This window comes from Pantherophis guttatus, chromosome 9, assembly GCF_059756535.1.
Source record: "Pantherophis guttatus breed Tessera chromosome 9, ASM5975653v1, whole genome shotgun sequence".
In the NCBI taxonomy this organism is placed as follows: domain Eukaryota; kingdom Metazoa; phylum Chordata; class Lepidosauria; order Squamata; family Colubridae; genus Pantherophis; species Pantherophis guttatus.
This window is the reverse complement of record NC_142071.1, coordinates 2,594,035-2,610,989: the sequence shown is the minus strand read 5'-3', so window position 1 is coordinate 2,610,989 and position 16,955 is coordinate 2,594,035. Positions and strand designations below refer to the sequence as shown.

At 47.1% G+C, this 16,955-nt stretch overlaps 1 protein-coding gene across 12 annotated transcripts in view; it reads left to right on the top strand.

Annotated features, from left to right (window-relative positions):
* ANK1 (ankyrin 1) overlaps window positions 1-16,955 on the top strand; it is a 157,704-nt gene that overhangs the window by 98,108 nt on the left and 42,641 nt on the right. For 10 of the 12 annotated variants that reach the window (XR_015729382.1, XR_015729383.1, XR_015729384.1 and 7 more), the window contains exons 10-23: window positions 873-1,070; window positions 1,151-1,249; window positions 1,400-1,498; window positions 2,777-2,875; window positions 3,977-4,174; window positions 4,998-5,096; window positions 5,187-5,285; window positions 6,476-6,673; window positions 9,693-9,791; window positions 10,512-10,610; window positions 11,533-11,631; window positions 13,393-13,485; window positions 13,607-13,679; window positions 15,606-15,629. Coding sequence is in view for 9 of the 12 variants with exons in the window: in XM_087875798.1 (XP_087731924.1) it covers window positions 873-1,070; window positions 1,151-1,249; window positions 1,400-1,498; window positions 2,777-2,875; window positions 3,977-4,174; window positions 4,998-5,096; window positions 5,187-5,285; window positions 6,476-6,673; window positions 9,693-9,791; window positions 10,512-10,610; window positions 11,533-11,631; window positions 13,393-13,485; window positions 13,607-13,679; window positions 15,606-15,629 (1,576 nt within the window). In the remaining 3 variants the exon portion in view is untranslated. The remainder of the gene's footprint in view (window positions 1-872; window positions 1,071-1,150; window positions 1,250-1,399; window positions 1,499-2,776; window positions 2,876-3,976; window positions 4,175-4,997; window positions 5,097-5,186; window positions 5,286-6,475; window positions 6,674-9,692; window positions 9,792-10,511; window positions 10,611-11,532; window positions 11,632-13,392; window positions 13,486-13,606; window positions 13,680-15,605; window positions 15,630-16,955) is intronic. The other 2 variants (XM_087875793.1, XM_087875797.1) reach the window with 1 other exon arrangement.

The window sequence follows — 16,955 nt, the reverse complement described above, 5'->3', positions numbered from 1 at the left end:
AAGCCTGGAGAAATATTGTACACGTGTACATGGCGGGAGAAACGAACCTTGCGAATTTACCAGACGGATGTCCTAGGGAACAAAGCTGTTGTAGAATCTGGAAAGCCTGCTAGAAATCCTTCAAAACCTCCTCCCAGAAGGGAGCAACAGAAAGAGACCATGGAGTGGGTGTGTGGGGTCTCTAACAATGCTTCGAGCTCTAAGCACATAGTGCTTATAAGCAGCATTCTGAATCACAGGAAGGGAGCTTCCTATAATCTTCTCCACTGTCCTCACCACTCTCTGTAGGGACTTTCTATCTGAGACGCTGCTGCCACCAAACCAAACAGGGATGCAGTTTGTTAAAATGCTCTCAATTGTTCCTCTGTAAAAAGTGGCCAGGACAGGAGGAGAAAGATGTGCTCTCCTCTGTCAGAGTGGCAATCAGCCCCGTTACCTTCCTGGGGTAATTGCCTGAGTTAGAGGTGAATCGTGGCATTTTCCTTGTGTATACTTTTTGCAAGAAAATAAACTCGAAGATATATTTTCTAAGAAAAACTCATTTATTTGTTATAAAGAAAATAAAACATCTCACTAATCTAATTAGTTACATCTTGGCAACGTTCCTGCCGGACCTCTCTTGGCAGGAGAACAAAGAAAGTTTTGAGAAGAAAGTAAGAATGTAGACATGCGCAGTTAGCTTAAAGATAAGAAACTTGGCAAGCTACGGTAAGTCTGAAAGTCCAAAAATAATAGCTCATCTGGTAAATACAAAAAACGCAGTGACATCCTCATCCAACGCAGGAAATGCAGATGCTGGTTTGCACGCTTGCCTATTCCCTAAGTACCCCTTACGAGGCCATTCCGTGCTCATCCTTCTTTCCTTGTTCTAGAATGGCCTCTCCCCCATCCACATGGCCTCCCAAGGTGACCACTTAGACTGTGTGCGGCTTCTGCTGCAGTATAACGCCGACATTGATGACATCACATTGGATCACTTGACCCCACTACATGTGGCTGCCCACTGTGGCCACCACCGGGTGGCCAAAATCCTGCTCGATAAGGGCGCCAAGCCTAATGCGCGGGCCCTGGTGAGTAGAGGCCAGCGAAATAAAGGTGAGGCCAGGCAGATACCTGCACTGCATCGCTGATTGGTCTCCTTTCCCTGCAGAACGGCTTCACTCCGCTGCACATAGCCTGTAAGAAGAACCACATCAGGGTGATGGAACTTCTTCTGAAGACGGGGGCCTCCATCGACGCCGTGACGGAGGTAACGGAGCCTCATGGGTTCAGGAATCTACTGATTTCTGTAGAGCTGGCCTCAAGTAAATGACAGTTTCTAACTACAGTATAGAGACACGGATGGAGACAAATACAGAGTTAGGATTCATTTATTTTCCTCTCGTTTTTCTCTCGCCAGTCGGGTCTCACTCCTCTTCACGTGGCCTCCTTCATGGGAAACCTTTCTATCGTCAAGATCTTGCTCCAACGGGGAGCATCTCCCAATGTTTCCAACGTGGTGAGCAAAAAATTAAGTGACTTAACTGATCATTTCTTTCGAACAATTTATACGACTCTAGTTGTACGTTCCAGGCATGGGTTTCATCCCATCCAGTTTCGGTAACGGCAACAATGTCATACTTAATCAATTAAATTAATTAATTAAACTAATCGGTTAGCTTAATTTGATTTTGAAGCTTAATTTTAAACTTTCATTAACTAATTAATGAAATAATTAATGGAACAGCTTGCCTTCGGAAAAGGCGTGTGCTCTATCGCTGGAAGTTTTTAAGAAGAGATTGGACAGCCATTTGTCGAGAATGGTATACGGTCTCCTGCTTGAGCGGGGGGTTGGACTAGAAGACCTCGCAAGGTCCCTTCCAACTCAGTTATTCTGTAATCAAAAAATGTCTTGAGAAGGGTCAAAACCAGGGGTGGGCTTAGCAAGCGGTTTTCTGCCCGGTTGCTGGGTGGGCATGGCCATGGTGGGCATGGCCTAGTTAGCCTCCTGCACCATGGCAGGGGAGGGGGTGTTTTTTGCCCTCCCCAGGCTCCGGAGGCTTTTCTTGAGCCTCCGGGAGGGCAAAAATGGCCTCCCCAGGCTCCGGAGGCCCTCTGGAGGCCAGAAACGGGCCTGAACTTCTGATGGGCCTGTTTTTCACCCTCCCTGAGCCTCTGCACGCACTCTGCACTTACCTGCACCCAAAACGGGCCACGTGGGGACTCCTGGGAGGGGAGGGGCAGAGCCAGCCAGGAATGGGATTTGGGGGTTCTCTGAACTGCACAGAATCTTAGCTAGAGGTTCTCCCAAACCCCTGCGAACTCCCAGCAGCCCTTCCCTGGTCAAAACCACAAGAAAAATTAGGAGGGTATAAGCAAGATTTGTTTTAGTGGAGAAATGCACTTAACGTCTTTTTTCCTCCTCTATCTCTGAATATATCTGCGCTGCATTTTTGGAAATGGCCAAATATTATTTATTTGGCTTCCCGGTCTGACCCTGTGTAGCTTTTGGAGATGAAAATGTTCTTCAGGGGAAAAAAAGCAGACAATCTCCTCATCCAGCGGTGGGATTCAGCCGGTTCGTCACCACTTCGGGAGAACCGGTTGTTAACTTTCTGAGCAGTTTGGCAAACTGGTTGTTGGAAGAAATCATTAGGGCAGAGAACCGGTTGTTAAATTACCTGAGTCCCACCACTGCCCTCACCTGAATCTTTCCGTCTTCGAATTCTGAAGGAGGCTGATGGGAATTTTTCTCAGCTCCGAATGTTCTCTGATTTTTCTTCTTCTATTGGCACAGAAAGTAGAGACGCCCCTCCACATGGCTGCTCGGGCCGGGCACAGCGAGGTAGCAAAGTATCTACTCCAGAACAAAGCCAAGGTCAATGCCACAGCGAAGGTGGGTACCTGTCTGTCTTTGGGATTTATTTATTTATTATTCATATTTCTATGCCACCCACTCTCTGAGGACTCTGGGCGGCTTACACCAAAGACAGTATACTAAATAGCGTATTGCCCCCCAACAATCTGGGTCCTCATTTTACCCACCTCGGAAGGATGGAAGGCTGAGTCAACCTTGAGCCGGTGAGATTTGATCCGCTGATCTGCTGAACTAGCAGTCAGCTGAAGTAGCTGCAGTACTGCACTCTAACCACTGCGCCACCTCGGATTAATAAGTCCCAGTGAATGGATGGATGGCTTCTTCCCTTCTTAGTGGCTGCATGTGGGAGGAAAACGGGGAGAGCTGGGAGGTGGGGTTAAACGAGGCATCTGCCTAGTGTCATTACATGGCTACAAACATTTCAAGTCCAACCCCGCTTGAATTCCGTTATCTGGAACTGAGTTAGTGTTGAAATTTAGTTGACTAGATATAGTTGACCCCACTTTGAGTGGCGTGGGAATAGGAATGGATTTCCAGAGGGGAGAAATTGCAGACTACAGGAACCATTTGCACCACTCAGGTGACACTGAGGACACAGAGAAACCCCCAAGTGGCCTCAACGACCCTCTAAAAAGATGCAAATGACCAGCTGTCTGCAAGGGGTATAAATCCTTCCTTTCCTCACCATTCAGTCAGAGCTGAAGAAGCTTCTGGGATGAGAAGCGAAACGTCTTCAAAAGCAAAACACAAGAAAATCCAGTTGCCTCCTGAAAAAAAATCACCTTTGGGACAGTTGACTCGATTCTTCTGTTGGGGTCTCCGAACCTGGCAACTTTAAGACTTGTGGATTTCAACTCCCAGAATTCTTCAGCCAGCCATGTTGCCAAGTTTGGAAACCCCTGGAATCATGAGATGGCTTGAAGGACACAAATTATGAAGTTCTTCGTGTGTTGCCGCAACTCATTGGATCAAAAACCAACCTGTTTGTAGCCTCGTGACTTCCTCGTACGAGACAGTTTCGTGTCCTTCCTTCTTTGGGGCAGCGTGGAAAAGGCAGGCCATTCAGGCAGGGCCACGCAACAAGCTAGGATGAGACAGGTGTGTCTTTTCTCCTTTCAGGATGATCAGACGCCGTTGCACTGTGCCAGCCGCCTCGGGCACTACACCATGGTCAAGCTGCTCCTGGAGAGCGGCGCCGATGCTAACCTCTCCACCACCGCTGGACACGCGCCACTGCACATCACGGCCCGCGAGGGGCACCTGGATTGTGTTTGTGCTCTCCTAGACAAAGAGGCATCCCAGACTGCCATGACTAAGGTTGAGAAAGAAGGTCTTCCCTTCCCTTCCCTTCCCTTCCCTTCTTCCTTTCCTTTCCTTTCCTTTCCTCTCCTCTCCTCTCCTCTCCTCTCCTCTCCTCTCCTCTCCTCTCCTCTCCTCTCCTCTCCTCTTCCTTCCCTTCCCTCCCCTTCCTCCCCTTCCTCCTCTCCTCTCCTCTCCTCTCCTCTCCTCTCCTCTTCCTTCCCTTCCCTCCCCTCCCCTTCTTCCTTTCCTTTCCTCTCCTCTCCTCTCCTTTCCTTTCCCTCTCCCTTTCCCTTCCCTTCCCTTCTCTTCCCTTCCCTTCCCATCCCTTCTTCCTTCTCCTCCCTCCCCTTCCCTCCCCTTCTTCCTTTCCTTTCCTCTCCTCTCCTCTCCTCTCCTCTTCCTTTCCTTTCCTCTCCTCTCCTCTCCTCTCCTCTCCTCTCCCCTCCCCTCTCCTCTCCTCTCCTCTCCTCTCCTCTTCTCTCCTCTCCCCTCTCCTCTCCTCTTCCTTCCCTTCCCTTCCCTCCCCTTCTTCCTTTCCTTTCCTCTCCTCTCCTCTCCTCTCCTTTCCTCTCCTTTCCTTTCCTCTCCTCTCCTCTTCCTTCCCTTCCCTTCCCTTCCCCCCTCTTCCCTTAACAACTATCTTGCTTAGCAATGTAAATTTTAGTTCAATTACGGTCGTAAATTGAGGATTACCTATATTCTTGCTGGAAGGCAGATTCTGCAGTTGGGGTGGGTGGGATCTGAGTGGGCAGAGAGGTGTGGGCCAGCCAGCGTGGGGTGCCCCAGAGAAGGGCCCTCCCATTGTCCCCAGTTGCTGACACTCCCTGTTTCTCCCCAGAAAGGATTTACCCCTCTGCACGTTGCTTCCAAATACGGGAAGGTGGATGTAGCCGAGGCTCTCTTGGAACGCAACGCACAACCCAACGCGGCCGGGAAGGTGCGTATCAGGATCCGGCCTCACGGCGGCTGGGAGGTGCCACTACTGCCCTCGGTGAGTCCTCTTATGTTGTTCCTGCCTCCTCCACAGAATGGACTAACGCCTCTGCACGTTGCCGTCCACCACAACAACTTGGACATTGTGAAAGTGCTGCTCCCCAAGGGGGCATCTCCGCACAGCGTGGCCTGGGTAAGAGGCATGTCGAGACAGGGGCTCGTTTTGGGGAGCGGGGACTGCAAGGATGCCCTGAGGGCAGTTATTACAAGGCCGTGTCCCGCCACCCGTCTGCAGCACAGGGCAACCTCCATGCACATATGAGACTCTGGAGGTTTTGGGAGAGAGGTCTCAGTGGTCTCTGCTTTCCCCTCCCTCTCTTAAGCTCACCCAAAACACCCAAAAAAGCATGCAGGCATGCAGGCAGGCAGGCAGGGAAGGAAAGAAGGAAGGAAGGAAGGAAGGAAGGAAGGAGAAAGAAAGGAAGGAAGGAAGGAAGGAGAAAGAAAGGAAGGGAAGAAGGAAGGAAGGAGAAAGGAAAGAAGGAAGGGAAGAAGGAAGGAAGGAAAGAAAGGGAAAGGAAGAAGGAAGGAAGGAAAGAAAGAGGGAAGGAAGGAGAAAGAAAGGGAAGAAGGAAGGGAAGAAGGAAGGAAGGAAGGAAAGGAAACAAGGAGAAAGAAGGAAGGAAAGAAGGAAGAAAGGAGAGAAAGAAAGAGGGAAGGAAGGAAGGAGACAGGAAATAAGGAAGAAGGAAGGAAAATAAGAAAGAAAGGAAAGGAAGGGAAAAAGGAAGGAGAAAAGAAAGGAAGGGAAGAAGGAAGGAAAGAAAGGAAGGGAAGGGAAGAAGGAAGGAAGGAAAGAAAGAGGGAAGGAAGGAGAAAGAAAGGGAAGAAGGAAGGGAAGAAGGAAGGAAGGAAAGGAAACAAGGAGAAAGAAGCAAGGAAAGAAGGAAGGAGAGAAAGAAAGAAAGAGGGAAGGAAGGAGAAAGAAAGGAAATAAGGAAGAAGGAAGGAAAGGAAGGGAAGAGAAAGAAAGGGAAGAAGGAAAGGAAGACGGAAGGAAGGAAGGAAGGAAAGAAAGAGGGAAGGAAGGAGGGAGGGAGGGAGGAAGGAAGGAAGGAAGGAAGGAAGGAGCATGCTTTTGAGAATAGGTCAAATATTCTCTGTGGCATCCTCTCACATATTGGAAGACTGCTAAGTCTTCTCATTGTTAGGGTAGACGTACCCAATTCCCTTAACTGGTCATCATACAGCTTCACTTCTAGTCTCTGGGAGCTTCAACCATGCAAGAAGGGCTTGGTTCCAGCTCCTTGAGGACCAAACACGGTGGAGACTTCGGACCTTCTGATTTCTCTGCAACTTTCCTGCTGATCTCTCCCGCGACAGAACGGATACACCCCTTTGCACATCGCAGCCAGGCAGAACCAAATGGAGGTGGCTTGCAGCCTACTGCAATACGGTGCTTCCGCCAACGTGGAATCCACGCAGGGAATGACGCCGCTACATCTGGCGGCCCAGGAGGGCCACGCCGACATGGTGGTGCTGCTCCTTTCCAAGCAGGCGAATGGCAACCTTGGAAACAAGGTGAGTAGGTCCTTTTTCTTCGTTACCTCCTCGGAAAGATGGCGGTGGACATGGGGAAGGGTTGAGGGGACCACGGAGTTCGTTGCAATCTGTTCGATGATTTTTCCACTATTTTAAGCGTACCCCCAGGTGCCCAGGATAAGCTGTAACCTTCTGCATGTGAAGTCTGATCTCTCCATCATTGTCGTCTTCTTCCTCTTCCTCTTCCTCTTCCTCTTCCTCTTCCTCTTCCTCTTCCTCTTCCTCTTCCTCTTCTTCTTCTTCTTCTTCTTCTTCTTCTTCTTCTTCTTCTTCTTCTTCTTCTTCTTCTTTTTCTTCTTCTTGTTTATTGTTTAGATTTATATACCGCCCTTCTCCCGAAGGACTCGGCGCGGTGAACAGCCAACAGATAAAACACAAGAAACACAAAATTTAAAAACAGTATTAAAATCCAATTAAATTAATTTGGCCCACAATTAAAAGCATCCCTGTATTAAAACCCATAATTAAACAGTTTAAAAATTTAAAGAGTCGGAAACAACTAGCACATATGTGCGAGGGGAACCTTTACTTTTACTTAGGGATTAGCAACTGGATGGAATCTGTTGCTTTCTCCTATTTATTTGTAGGTTTTCTATAAATACCATCTTTTTGGCGACTGTTGAAGGCTATCAAATATTCTACTTAGCAGCAGTATTCCTCTTTAGTTTGTACACTGCCAATTTTTTTTTTTAATTTTATTTTACTGAAAATAAAGATCTGCCCCGAGCCTTTTTGGCTTCTTTTCATTACAAAAATAAAATGAGACAGAGTGAGGAAATACCATCTGCTTTTGCTTCTGCTCCTTGGACTTTTTACTTGGCTCGTGGACAGACCCGAGCTGTTGTAGGTTGTCCTCGAAACGCTACCCTCGGAGAATTTCCCCAAACAGAGACCCACAAACCACCTGCTGTGGCAAGAGTGACAAAGGATAGCACGCCATCTGGAAAGCTGTGGAAGGAAATAGCTCAACTTGCGGGCCTGATCCCAATCAGGACTTGAGCTATAGGAAGTAGAAGCATTTTGCTGGCTTTTGCAGATCCAGATTGAGCCCAGACGAATTTAGCTCTGACCTTGAGTGAATGGAATGGAATGGAATGGAATGGAATGGAATGGAATGGAATGGAATGGAATAGAATAGAATAGAATAGAATAGAATAGAATAGAATAGAATAGAATAGAATAGAATAGAATAGAATAGAATTCTTTATTGGCCAAGTGTGATTGGACACACTAGGAATTTGTCTTTGGTGCATACGCTCTCGGTGTACATAAAAGAAAAGATATGTTCGTCAAGAATCATAAGGTATAACGCTTAATGATAGTCATAGGGAAACAGTCAATATAATCTTAAGGATACCACCAACAAGGTTACAGTCATATAGTCATAAGTGGAAAGAGATGGGTGATAGGAAGATGAGAAGATTAATAGTAGTGCAGACTTAGTAACTAGTTTGATAGTGTTGAGGGAATTATTTGTTTAGCAGAGTGATGGCGTTCGGGAGAAAAGTGTCCTTGTGTCTAGTTGTTCTGGTGTGCAGTGCTCTATAGAGCTAGACATTCTACTCCCTCTCCCTACCTGAAAAGAACTCTGTTCCAACTGCCAGTTGCCTTATATTAACACGCTCTGATGCTACCCCTTCGCTAAACCGGGCGTGGGCGTGGCCAGCATGTGACTCAGCTGGCCTGTGGGCTGGGACATTCTACTCCCCCTCCCCCTCTGTTCCAAGTGCCAGTTGCCTTATATTAATTAACACGCTCTGATGCTATGGAGTTACACATTCTACATTAAGTTTCAGGCTTTAAGTGTCAATTGATTAAGCTCGAACACATAAAAGCATGGGCGTCCAGCTAGTTCATCATATAATTTGGTTTATGTGTAATCTGCATGGTATTCTACAAAGAGAAGTTGCAATCTGTCCAATATTGGCTCTCATGACCAAGTCGAAGAGACCTTGGAGGTCATCCAGTCCAACCCCTTGCTCAAGCAGGAGACCCTATGCCATGCCAGACAAATGGTTGTCCCGTCTCTTCTTAAAAACCTCCAATGAGGGAGCACCCACAACTTCTGAAGGGGAAAGCCTTTTCACTGATGAATTGTTCTTTGTCAGTAAATGTCTCCTTGAATATAAGGATGTAGAGAATGGCTGGATCATTTCTCTCTACGGGAAGGGTCGTTTCTCTGTGATCCTGGCTAGATTCCCTTTCCTGAAATTATCCGGAAATCAATCAATCAATCAATCAATCAATCAATCAATCAATCAATCAATCAGAATAGAGCTGGAAGACAATATGCAGGGATGAAAGCCTGGTGAGCATCTTCATAGGACCAATGTCTATGGAGATTCTCAATCATGGTTGTCCCAAAGGAGCTCTTTTCAAGAAGCAACTGGACTTTTGTAGGGTTTTTTTTTTTTGAAGGCGTTTTGCTTCTCATCCAAGAAGCTTCTTCAGGTCTGATAGGAGGATCAGTTTCCAGTGTCACTGTGTTTTTTTATTTACCAGCTGAGCTCTCATTTCGGGACTATCAAACTTTCCGTAGCTTGCCAAGAATTGTTATCAGTAAGCTAAACTGCGCATGTCTCTCTCCACCCCATTCCTTCTCACACTTTTCTTTCTTCTCTTGCCAAGAGACGTCCGGCTGCTGAGAAGTAGCCAATAAGAACTTTTGCAAAAATGTAACAATTAATTTTTTTAGACAGTTAGATGTTTTATTTTCTTTATAACAAATAAATGAGTTTTCTTAGAAGATATATCTTCTGGTTTATTTTCTTAAAGTATGCTGGCAAGGAAAGGTCTCGATCCACTCCTCTTAATCAAGGTGCGATTATCCCAAAAGCAGAATGGGATTAATCGGCGCCCTGACACCTGGTAGCAGAGGATGGTTTCGATCCATCGACCTCTTAATCAAGGTGCGATTATTCCAAAAGCAGAATGGGATTAATCAGCACCCTGACATCCAGATTCTTCTTTGGGCAACTTGGATTGTTTTTCATTCCAGAGCGGCCTCACCCCCCTCCACCTGGTGGCCCAAGAAGGACACCTCCAGGTGGCAGACAACCTGCTCAGGCATGGAGTCCAAGTGGACGCAACGACTCGGGTGAGTCCCCTTCCATCATCCCACAAGACCAGTGGGAGGAGCCAGTCCCCCAGTGGGAAGAGCCAGCCCCCCAGTGGGAGGAGCCAGTCCCCCAGTGGGAGGAGCCAGAGAATTCCTAGCAAGGGGACAAATTATATTATATCCCCTTTCTCTCAGTCTTAACCCACACAAGACTGAGAGAAAGGGGATATAATGAGCTGAGTTGAGATTGCTTGTCCCGATGGTTTACCTCCAATCTTGCAAAGATGGGGAGGCCATAATATTTATTTTATTTGTTTGTTTATTTGTATTGTATCCTGCCTTTATTGTTTGTTTGTTTTTAAATAACTCAAAGGATGCAAACATATCCAACTCATCTTCCTCCTCCTGTTTTCCCTACAACAACAACCCTTTGAAGTAGGCTGGGCTGAAAAAAAGTGACTGGCCCAAAGTCACCCAGCTGGCTTTCAGAATAGAATAGGCTAGAGCTGGAAGGGACCTTGGAGGTCTTCTAGTCCAGCCCCCTGCTCAAGCATTTCATATACCATTTCAGATAAGTGATTGTCTCTAGTCTCTTTTTAAAAACCTCCAGTGATGGAGCATCCCACGATTTCTGAAGGCCTCAGGCGGGACTAGAACTCACCCTCTCCTGGTTCCAGAGCGGGCTGTGGAGTTCGCTGGAGAGGCTGTGAGGCCTAGCAGTGATTGTGAGGTCTATCTTTGTTTATTTTTGTCTTTCAGATGGGCTACACCCCGTTGCATGTGGCTAGTCATTACGGGAATATCAAGCTGGTGAAATTTCTGCTCCAGCATCAGGCTGATGTCAATGCCAAAACCAAGGTATGGGACAGAACCAAGGGTGTGAAATCCAGCAGGTTCCAACAGGTTCTGGAGAACCCGTAGCGGAAATTTTTGAGTAGTTCGGAGAACCGGCAAATACCACCTCTGGCTGGCCCCAGAGTGGGGAGGGAATGGGGATTTTGCAGTGTCCTTCCCCCAGGAGTGGGGAGGGAATGGGGATTTTGCAGTATCCTTACCCCAGGAGTGGGGAGGGAACGGGGATTTTGCAGTGTCCTTTCCCCAGGAGTGAGGAGGGAATGGGGATTTTGCAGTGTCCTTCCCCCAGGAATGGGGAAGGAAAAGGGATTTTGCAGTATCCTTCCCCTGGAGTGGGGAGGGAATGGGGATTTTGCAGTGTCCTTCCCCCAGGAGTGGGGAGGGAACGGGGATTTTGCAGTGTCCTTCCCCCAGGAGTGAGGAGGGAATGGGGATTTTGCAGTGTCCTTTCCCCAGGAGTGAGGAGGGAATGGGGATTTTGCAGTGTCCTTCCCCCAGGAATGGGGAAGGAAAAGGGATTTTGCAGTATCCTTCCCCTGGAGTGGGGAGGGAATGGGGATTTTGCAATATCCTTTCCCCAGGAGTGGGGAGGGAACGGGGATTTTGCAGTATCCTTCCCCCAGGAGTAGGGAGGGAATGGAGATTTTGCAGTATCCTTCCTCTGTCACGCCCAGCAAGCCACGCCCACAGAAGCAGTAGTAAAAAAATTTGAATTTCACCACTGGATAGGACTGTCCTCAGAGATGGGCAGATAAGGTCAAAAGAGTCAAGATGGAAGCCGCAACCAAGCTACTGAAGCCCCACCCCTTTTACGGATGGCGGAAGTCTTGACATGCCTACTGTTGGAGGGCCATGATGCCTTTTTCACTCCTCTGGTCTCTCTCTTTCTCTCTCTCTCTCTCTCTCTCTTCCCCCCCCCTTTCAGCTGGGTTATACGCCTCTGCACCAGGCGGCTCAACAAGGTCACACCGACATAGTCACCCTTTTGCTCAAGCACGGGGCGTCGCCCAACGAAGTCAGTTCGGTGAGTGTGGAAATCCAAGAGCCAGCTGTGTATGAGCCACAGCAGCCCACGGCCGGCTCGTCTTGCTAAGTTGATTGTCCCTTTGTGCACTCTGGTGGTATAATTTTATCAAGCTGCCAAATTCAGGTTCGGGGTAGAATTTGGAATGTGGTTTTGAACAATAGTTGACACACAATCCCGGTCAGGATTTGCATAACTGTGAAAGATCAGGCCTTCCTTCCTTCCTTCCTTCCTTCCTTCCTTCCTTCCTTCCTTCCTTCCTTCCTTCCTTCCTTCCTTCCTTCCTTCCTTTTCCTTCCTTCCCTCCCTTCTTCCTCCCTCTTTCTTTCTTTCTTTCTCTTCCTTCCTTCTTTCCCTTTCTCTCTCCTTCCTTCCTTCCTTTCTTTTCCTTCCTTCCTTCCTTCCCTCTCTCTCTTACTTTCTCTCCTTCTTTCCTTCCTTCCCTCCCTCCCTCCCTCCCTCCTTCCTCTTTCTTTCTTTCTTTCCTTCTTTCTTTCTTTCTTTCTTTCTTTCTTTCTTTCTTTCTTTCTTTCTTTCTCTTCCTTCCTTCCCTCTCTCTCCTTCCTTCCTTCCTCTTTCTTTCCTTCCTTCCTTCCTTCCTTCCTTCCTTCCTTCCTTCTTTCTTTCTTTCTTTCTTTCTTTCTTTCTTTCTTTCTTTCTTTCTTTCTCTTCCTTCCTTCCCCCTCTCTCCTTCCTTCCTTCCTTCCTTCCTTCCTTCCTTCCTTCCTTCCTTCCTTTCTTTCTTTCTTTCTTTCTTTCTTTCTTTCTTTCTCTCTCTCTCTCTCTCTCTCTCTCTCTCTGTCCCTCCCTCCCTCCCTCCCTTCGTTCATACATTCAATATATAAAATACAAAGGAACATTGAAATAGGAAATTAGGGGAATGAGAAAGAGAGGGGAAAAGAAAGTGTGAAGTACAAGGCAAAAAAGAAAAAAAAAAAGCATTGACTTCCAACTCTTTTTAGCATAGTACAAGATAAAAACATCCCAGTTTCAACTTTTTACTTTTACACATCAGTATATAACTAGCCATTTCTATAATGACAAATCTATCTGATCGGCAAAACCAAAGTCAAAATTTCATATATATATTTTTTCATGCCAAATTCCAGAAGTGGTATCCAAGGGAACGATGTTTTTAAATGCATTCTCCTCTTCGAACAAAATGCTCGGTTTTAACCATTCCTGCTTTATCTTCCTTGCTATGGAAATAGGATGCGTTTCTGTTTGCACCTAATAATCTTTGTGGAACTTCCACCCTTTTTATTAGCAAGGTTCACTTTCTATAAAATAGAATAACAGAGTTGGAAGGGACCTTGGAGGTCTTCTAGTCCAACCCCCTGCTTAGGCAGGAAACCCTACACCACTTCAGACAAATGGTTATCCAACATCTTCTTAAAAACTTCCAGTGTTGGAGCATTTACAACTTCTGGAGGCAAGTTGTTCCACTGATTAATTGTTCTAACGGTCAGGAAATTTCTCCTTAGTTCTAGGTTGCTTCTCTCCTTGATTAGTTTCCACCCATTGCTTCTTGTCCTGCCCTCAGGTGCTTTGGAGATGAGCTTGACTCCCTCTTCTTTGGGGCAGCCCCTGAGATATTGGAAAGAATAGTCGAGACCATTAGCTGCTCTAAATTCAGATTGCAGATTAATAGAATTGGAAGGGACCTTGTAGGTCATCTAGTCTGCTTTGGAGAATAGCCTGACTCCCTCTTCTTTGTGGAAACCCCTGAGATATTGAAACACTCTCTTTCTCTCTCCGTAGAATGGTGCCACCCCTTTGGCCATCGCCAAGCGGCTGGGCTACATTTCCGTCACCGATGTGCTGAAAGTTGTCACTGATGAAACCAGCTTCTTGGTAAGGTCCACCCTCAAGCTTGGTGTTTGTGTGTGTGTGTGAAAGAGAGAGAGAGAGAGAGAGAGAGACGGGGCTTAGACCTTTGAGGCTCCCCTCCCACCTGACTTGTTGCTTCTTGCAGTCATTAAGCGACAAACATCGGATGAGCTTCCCAGAGACGGTGGATGAGATTCTGGATGTATCGGAGGATGAAGGTGAGGTGTGGGGAGGAGGGGGTGTTGCATTGACCTACTCACCAAAAATTGGGTTGGCAGGAGCATCCCTGAGATTTGTTTTCCCTTTTGGGAGGGAAAGAAAGGATCCCTAAATAGTGTTGGCGATGACATCTTATTTACAAGTTGTTTCAATCCTTCTTCCTCATTGGACAGAAATAGCAATAGCATTAATATACCACTTCACAGTGCTTCCCTACCCTCTCTAAGCGGTTTATAGAATCAGCCTTTTGTCCCCCCCCCCCAACAATCTGGGTCCTCATTTTACCCACCTCGGTAGGATGGAAGGCTGAGTCAACCTGGAGCCAGTCAGGATCGAACTCCTGGCTTTGGGCAGAGTCAGCCTGCAGTACTGCCTTCTAACCACTGAGAGGGAAGGAAGGAAGGAAGGAAAGAAGGAAGGAAAATAGCAATAAACACTTAGACGTATATACCACTTCACAGTGCTTTACATCCCTCTCTAAGCGGTTTACAGAGTCAGCCTCTTGTCCCCCCAACAATCTGGGTCCTCATTTTACCCACCTTGGAAGGATGGAAGGCTGAGTCAACCTTAAGCCAGTCAGGATCGAACTCCTGGCAGTGGGCAGAGTCAGCCTGCAGTACTGCATTCTAACCACTGAGATAGAGGGAGCGAGGGAGGGAGGGAGGGAGGGAAGGAAGGAGGGAAGGAAGGAAGGAAAGAAAGAGAATAGACTTATATACCGCTTCACAGTGCTTTTACAGCCCTCTCTAAGCGGTTTACAGAGTCAGCTTCTTATCCCCAACAATTTGGATCCTCATTTTACCAACCTCGGAAGGACAGAAGGCTGAGTCAACCTTGAGCCAGTCAGGATTGAACTGTTGGCAGTGGGCAGAATGAGATTTGAACTGCCAAACTGCTGGCAATCGGCAATCAGCAGAAGTAGCCTGCAGTACTGCATTTTTACCACTGAGAGAGAGGGAGCGAGAGAGGGAGGGAGGGAAGGAAGGAAGGAAGGAAGGAAGGAAGGAAGGAAGGAAGGAAGGAAGGAAGGAAGGAAGGAAAGAAAGAAAATAGACTTATATACCACTTCACAGTGTTTTTACAGTCCTCTGTAAGTGGTTTACAGAGTCAGCTGCTTGTCCCCAACAATCTGGGCTCTCATTTTACCAAGGACGGAAGGCTGAGTCAACTTTGAGCCTGGCGAGATTTGAACTGCCAAACTGCTGGCAATCGGCAATCAGCAGAAGTAGCCTGCAGTACTGCATTCTAACCACTGCGCCACCACGGCTCTCAGAAAGATGACAAATACAACTAATCTTTTTCCTACTTTCAATGCAGTAATGTTTACATAAAAGGATTCCCAATTATTGTGTTGCTTTCTTCAGCTTATTGGAAGGTTTTTATCCTGGGAATAACCTTCTCGTCCTTGCCACAATTACACCAACCGTCTGTGGAGATTCTCCGTCATCCAAGTCATGGTTGTCCCAAAGAGTCAACTGGACTCTCTGGTTTTTCTTTGGAGACCTTTCGCTTCTCATCCAAGAAGCTTCTTCAGCTCTGAAGCTTCAGCTCTGAAGCTAAAGAAGCTTCTTGGATGAGAAGCGAAAGGTCTTCAAAGAAAAACAAAGGAAGTCCAGTTGCCTCTTGAAAAAGCAACTTTGGGACAACTTTGGTTAAAGGATTACACCAATCCTTTAACCAACTTGAAAGGTGACAGTTTTGACCCAAGCAGAGCCTGGTCCTAGACCCAGGGCTCTCCAAACATGGCCACTTTAAGACTCGTGGACTTCAACTCCCAGAATTGGAATTCTGGGAGTTGAAATCCACGAGTCTTAAACGTGGCCAGGTTTGGAGACCCCGCGACCCCCTTAACTAAAACTAGGGCAACGGAGTCCACGGCCTTCAACCAACTCTACAAAATTGCTTTGTTTTCTCTTGCTTTTCAGGCACGAGTCACGTAACTCTCCTGGGTATGGATTGTGTGTATTATTATGGGTTTGGCTCACCCGCCCGCCCCATCGACCCCATTCCACCCCACACGGGACACGCTCGGGCCTCCCATGCCTCCATTCCACGCCAGCTGTGGCTTCCAGGGGGCCAGCTCACCTCACTGTCTCCTTCTCCATTGTATCTGTGACTGAAGGGGTTGTGGTGGGGGAGGGGCGCACAGGGAGACCGTGTGAGCAAACCACCATTTCATCGCTGCGGGTTCTTTGTTTAATGCTAGATTGCGAAATCTGGTACTGAAAGGAGTTGGAGGCCTTGCTAGCAGGTTTATTTGACTTCTAGGCAAGAGCCTGGATGGGACTTCCTTCCCCAATTTGAAGATGCGTGGACTTCAACTCCAAGAATTCCGCAAGCCGATATGAGTTGGAAGTTCACACATCTTAGAACGTTGGCCTAAAATAACCCAACTTCTTTGACTACCTCACTTGGCTTTGCTTTTCTTGACTTCCCTTTGCTTTTCACCAGCACTGTGCAGAATTTTCTCTTCCATCTTTCCCCCCCAACACTTCCAATTCGCTTTTTAACAGTTGAGCGTTTGACTTAACGTTGATTTTACGGTGAAGAGAATTTGGGTGCAATTTTGAACTGGTTTGGTGTGGTGTTCTCCTTCATACTTAGCAATGAGGCAGCCAAGGTGTGAAAAAAAAAATTGCCTTTTGTTGTGCCATCTTCTCTTCGGCCATCTGCAGTCTCTCGGGCCTTGTCTTCTATTCAATTCTGGGTTAAAATGATAACGTGGGAACGCTTGCCAGAAGTTGCTTTAGATTGGCCGGTGTTAACAGCCCTCAAACCTCATCAAAAGCCTTTTCAGTGAGCTCAAAATACCACCAAGGGAAAAGTGAAAACAAGCAAGCACTGATTTGACTTCTCCGTCATTCCTTAACACAGAGGTGGGGAATGATGGCCCCTTTATGACGTGTAGACTTCAACTCCCAGAATTCCTGAACCAAAATGGCTGGCTCAGGAATTCTGGGAGTTCATAAAAGGGCCATCGTTCCCCACCTATGCCTTAACAGCTGTTGTTTCCTCATGGACCACTACCTTCATTTCCCGTTCATGTCTCCTCCTGGGATCTCCGTTTCATTTTCCAAAGATTTGAGCCATTCCCTTCTTCATGATTCTCCAAGAATCCAACCTCTTTCCCCGTCCCTTGTTTTCGTCTTTTAGCAAGGAGTAGTTTCTTCTAACCTCCTGTCATCTGAAAAACAAAAAACACTGTTCCACCAGCTTAGCAACACTGAGCTTGCTGATGATTCTCAAAACGGATGTTTTTCAGAGAATTCAAGGTG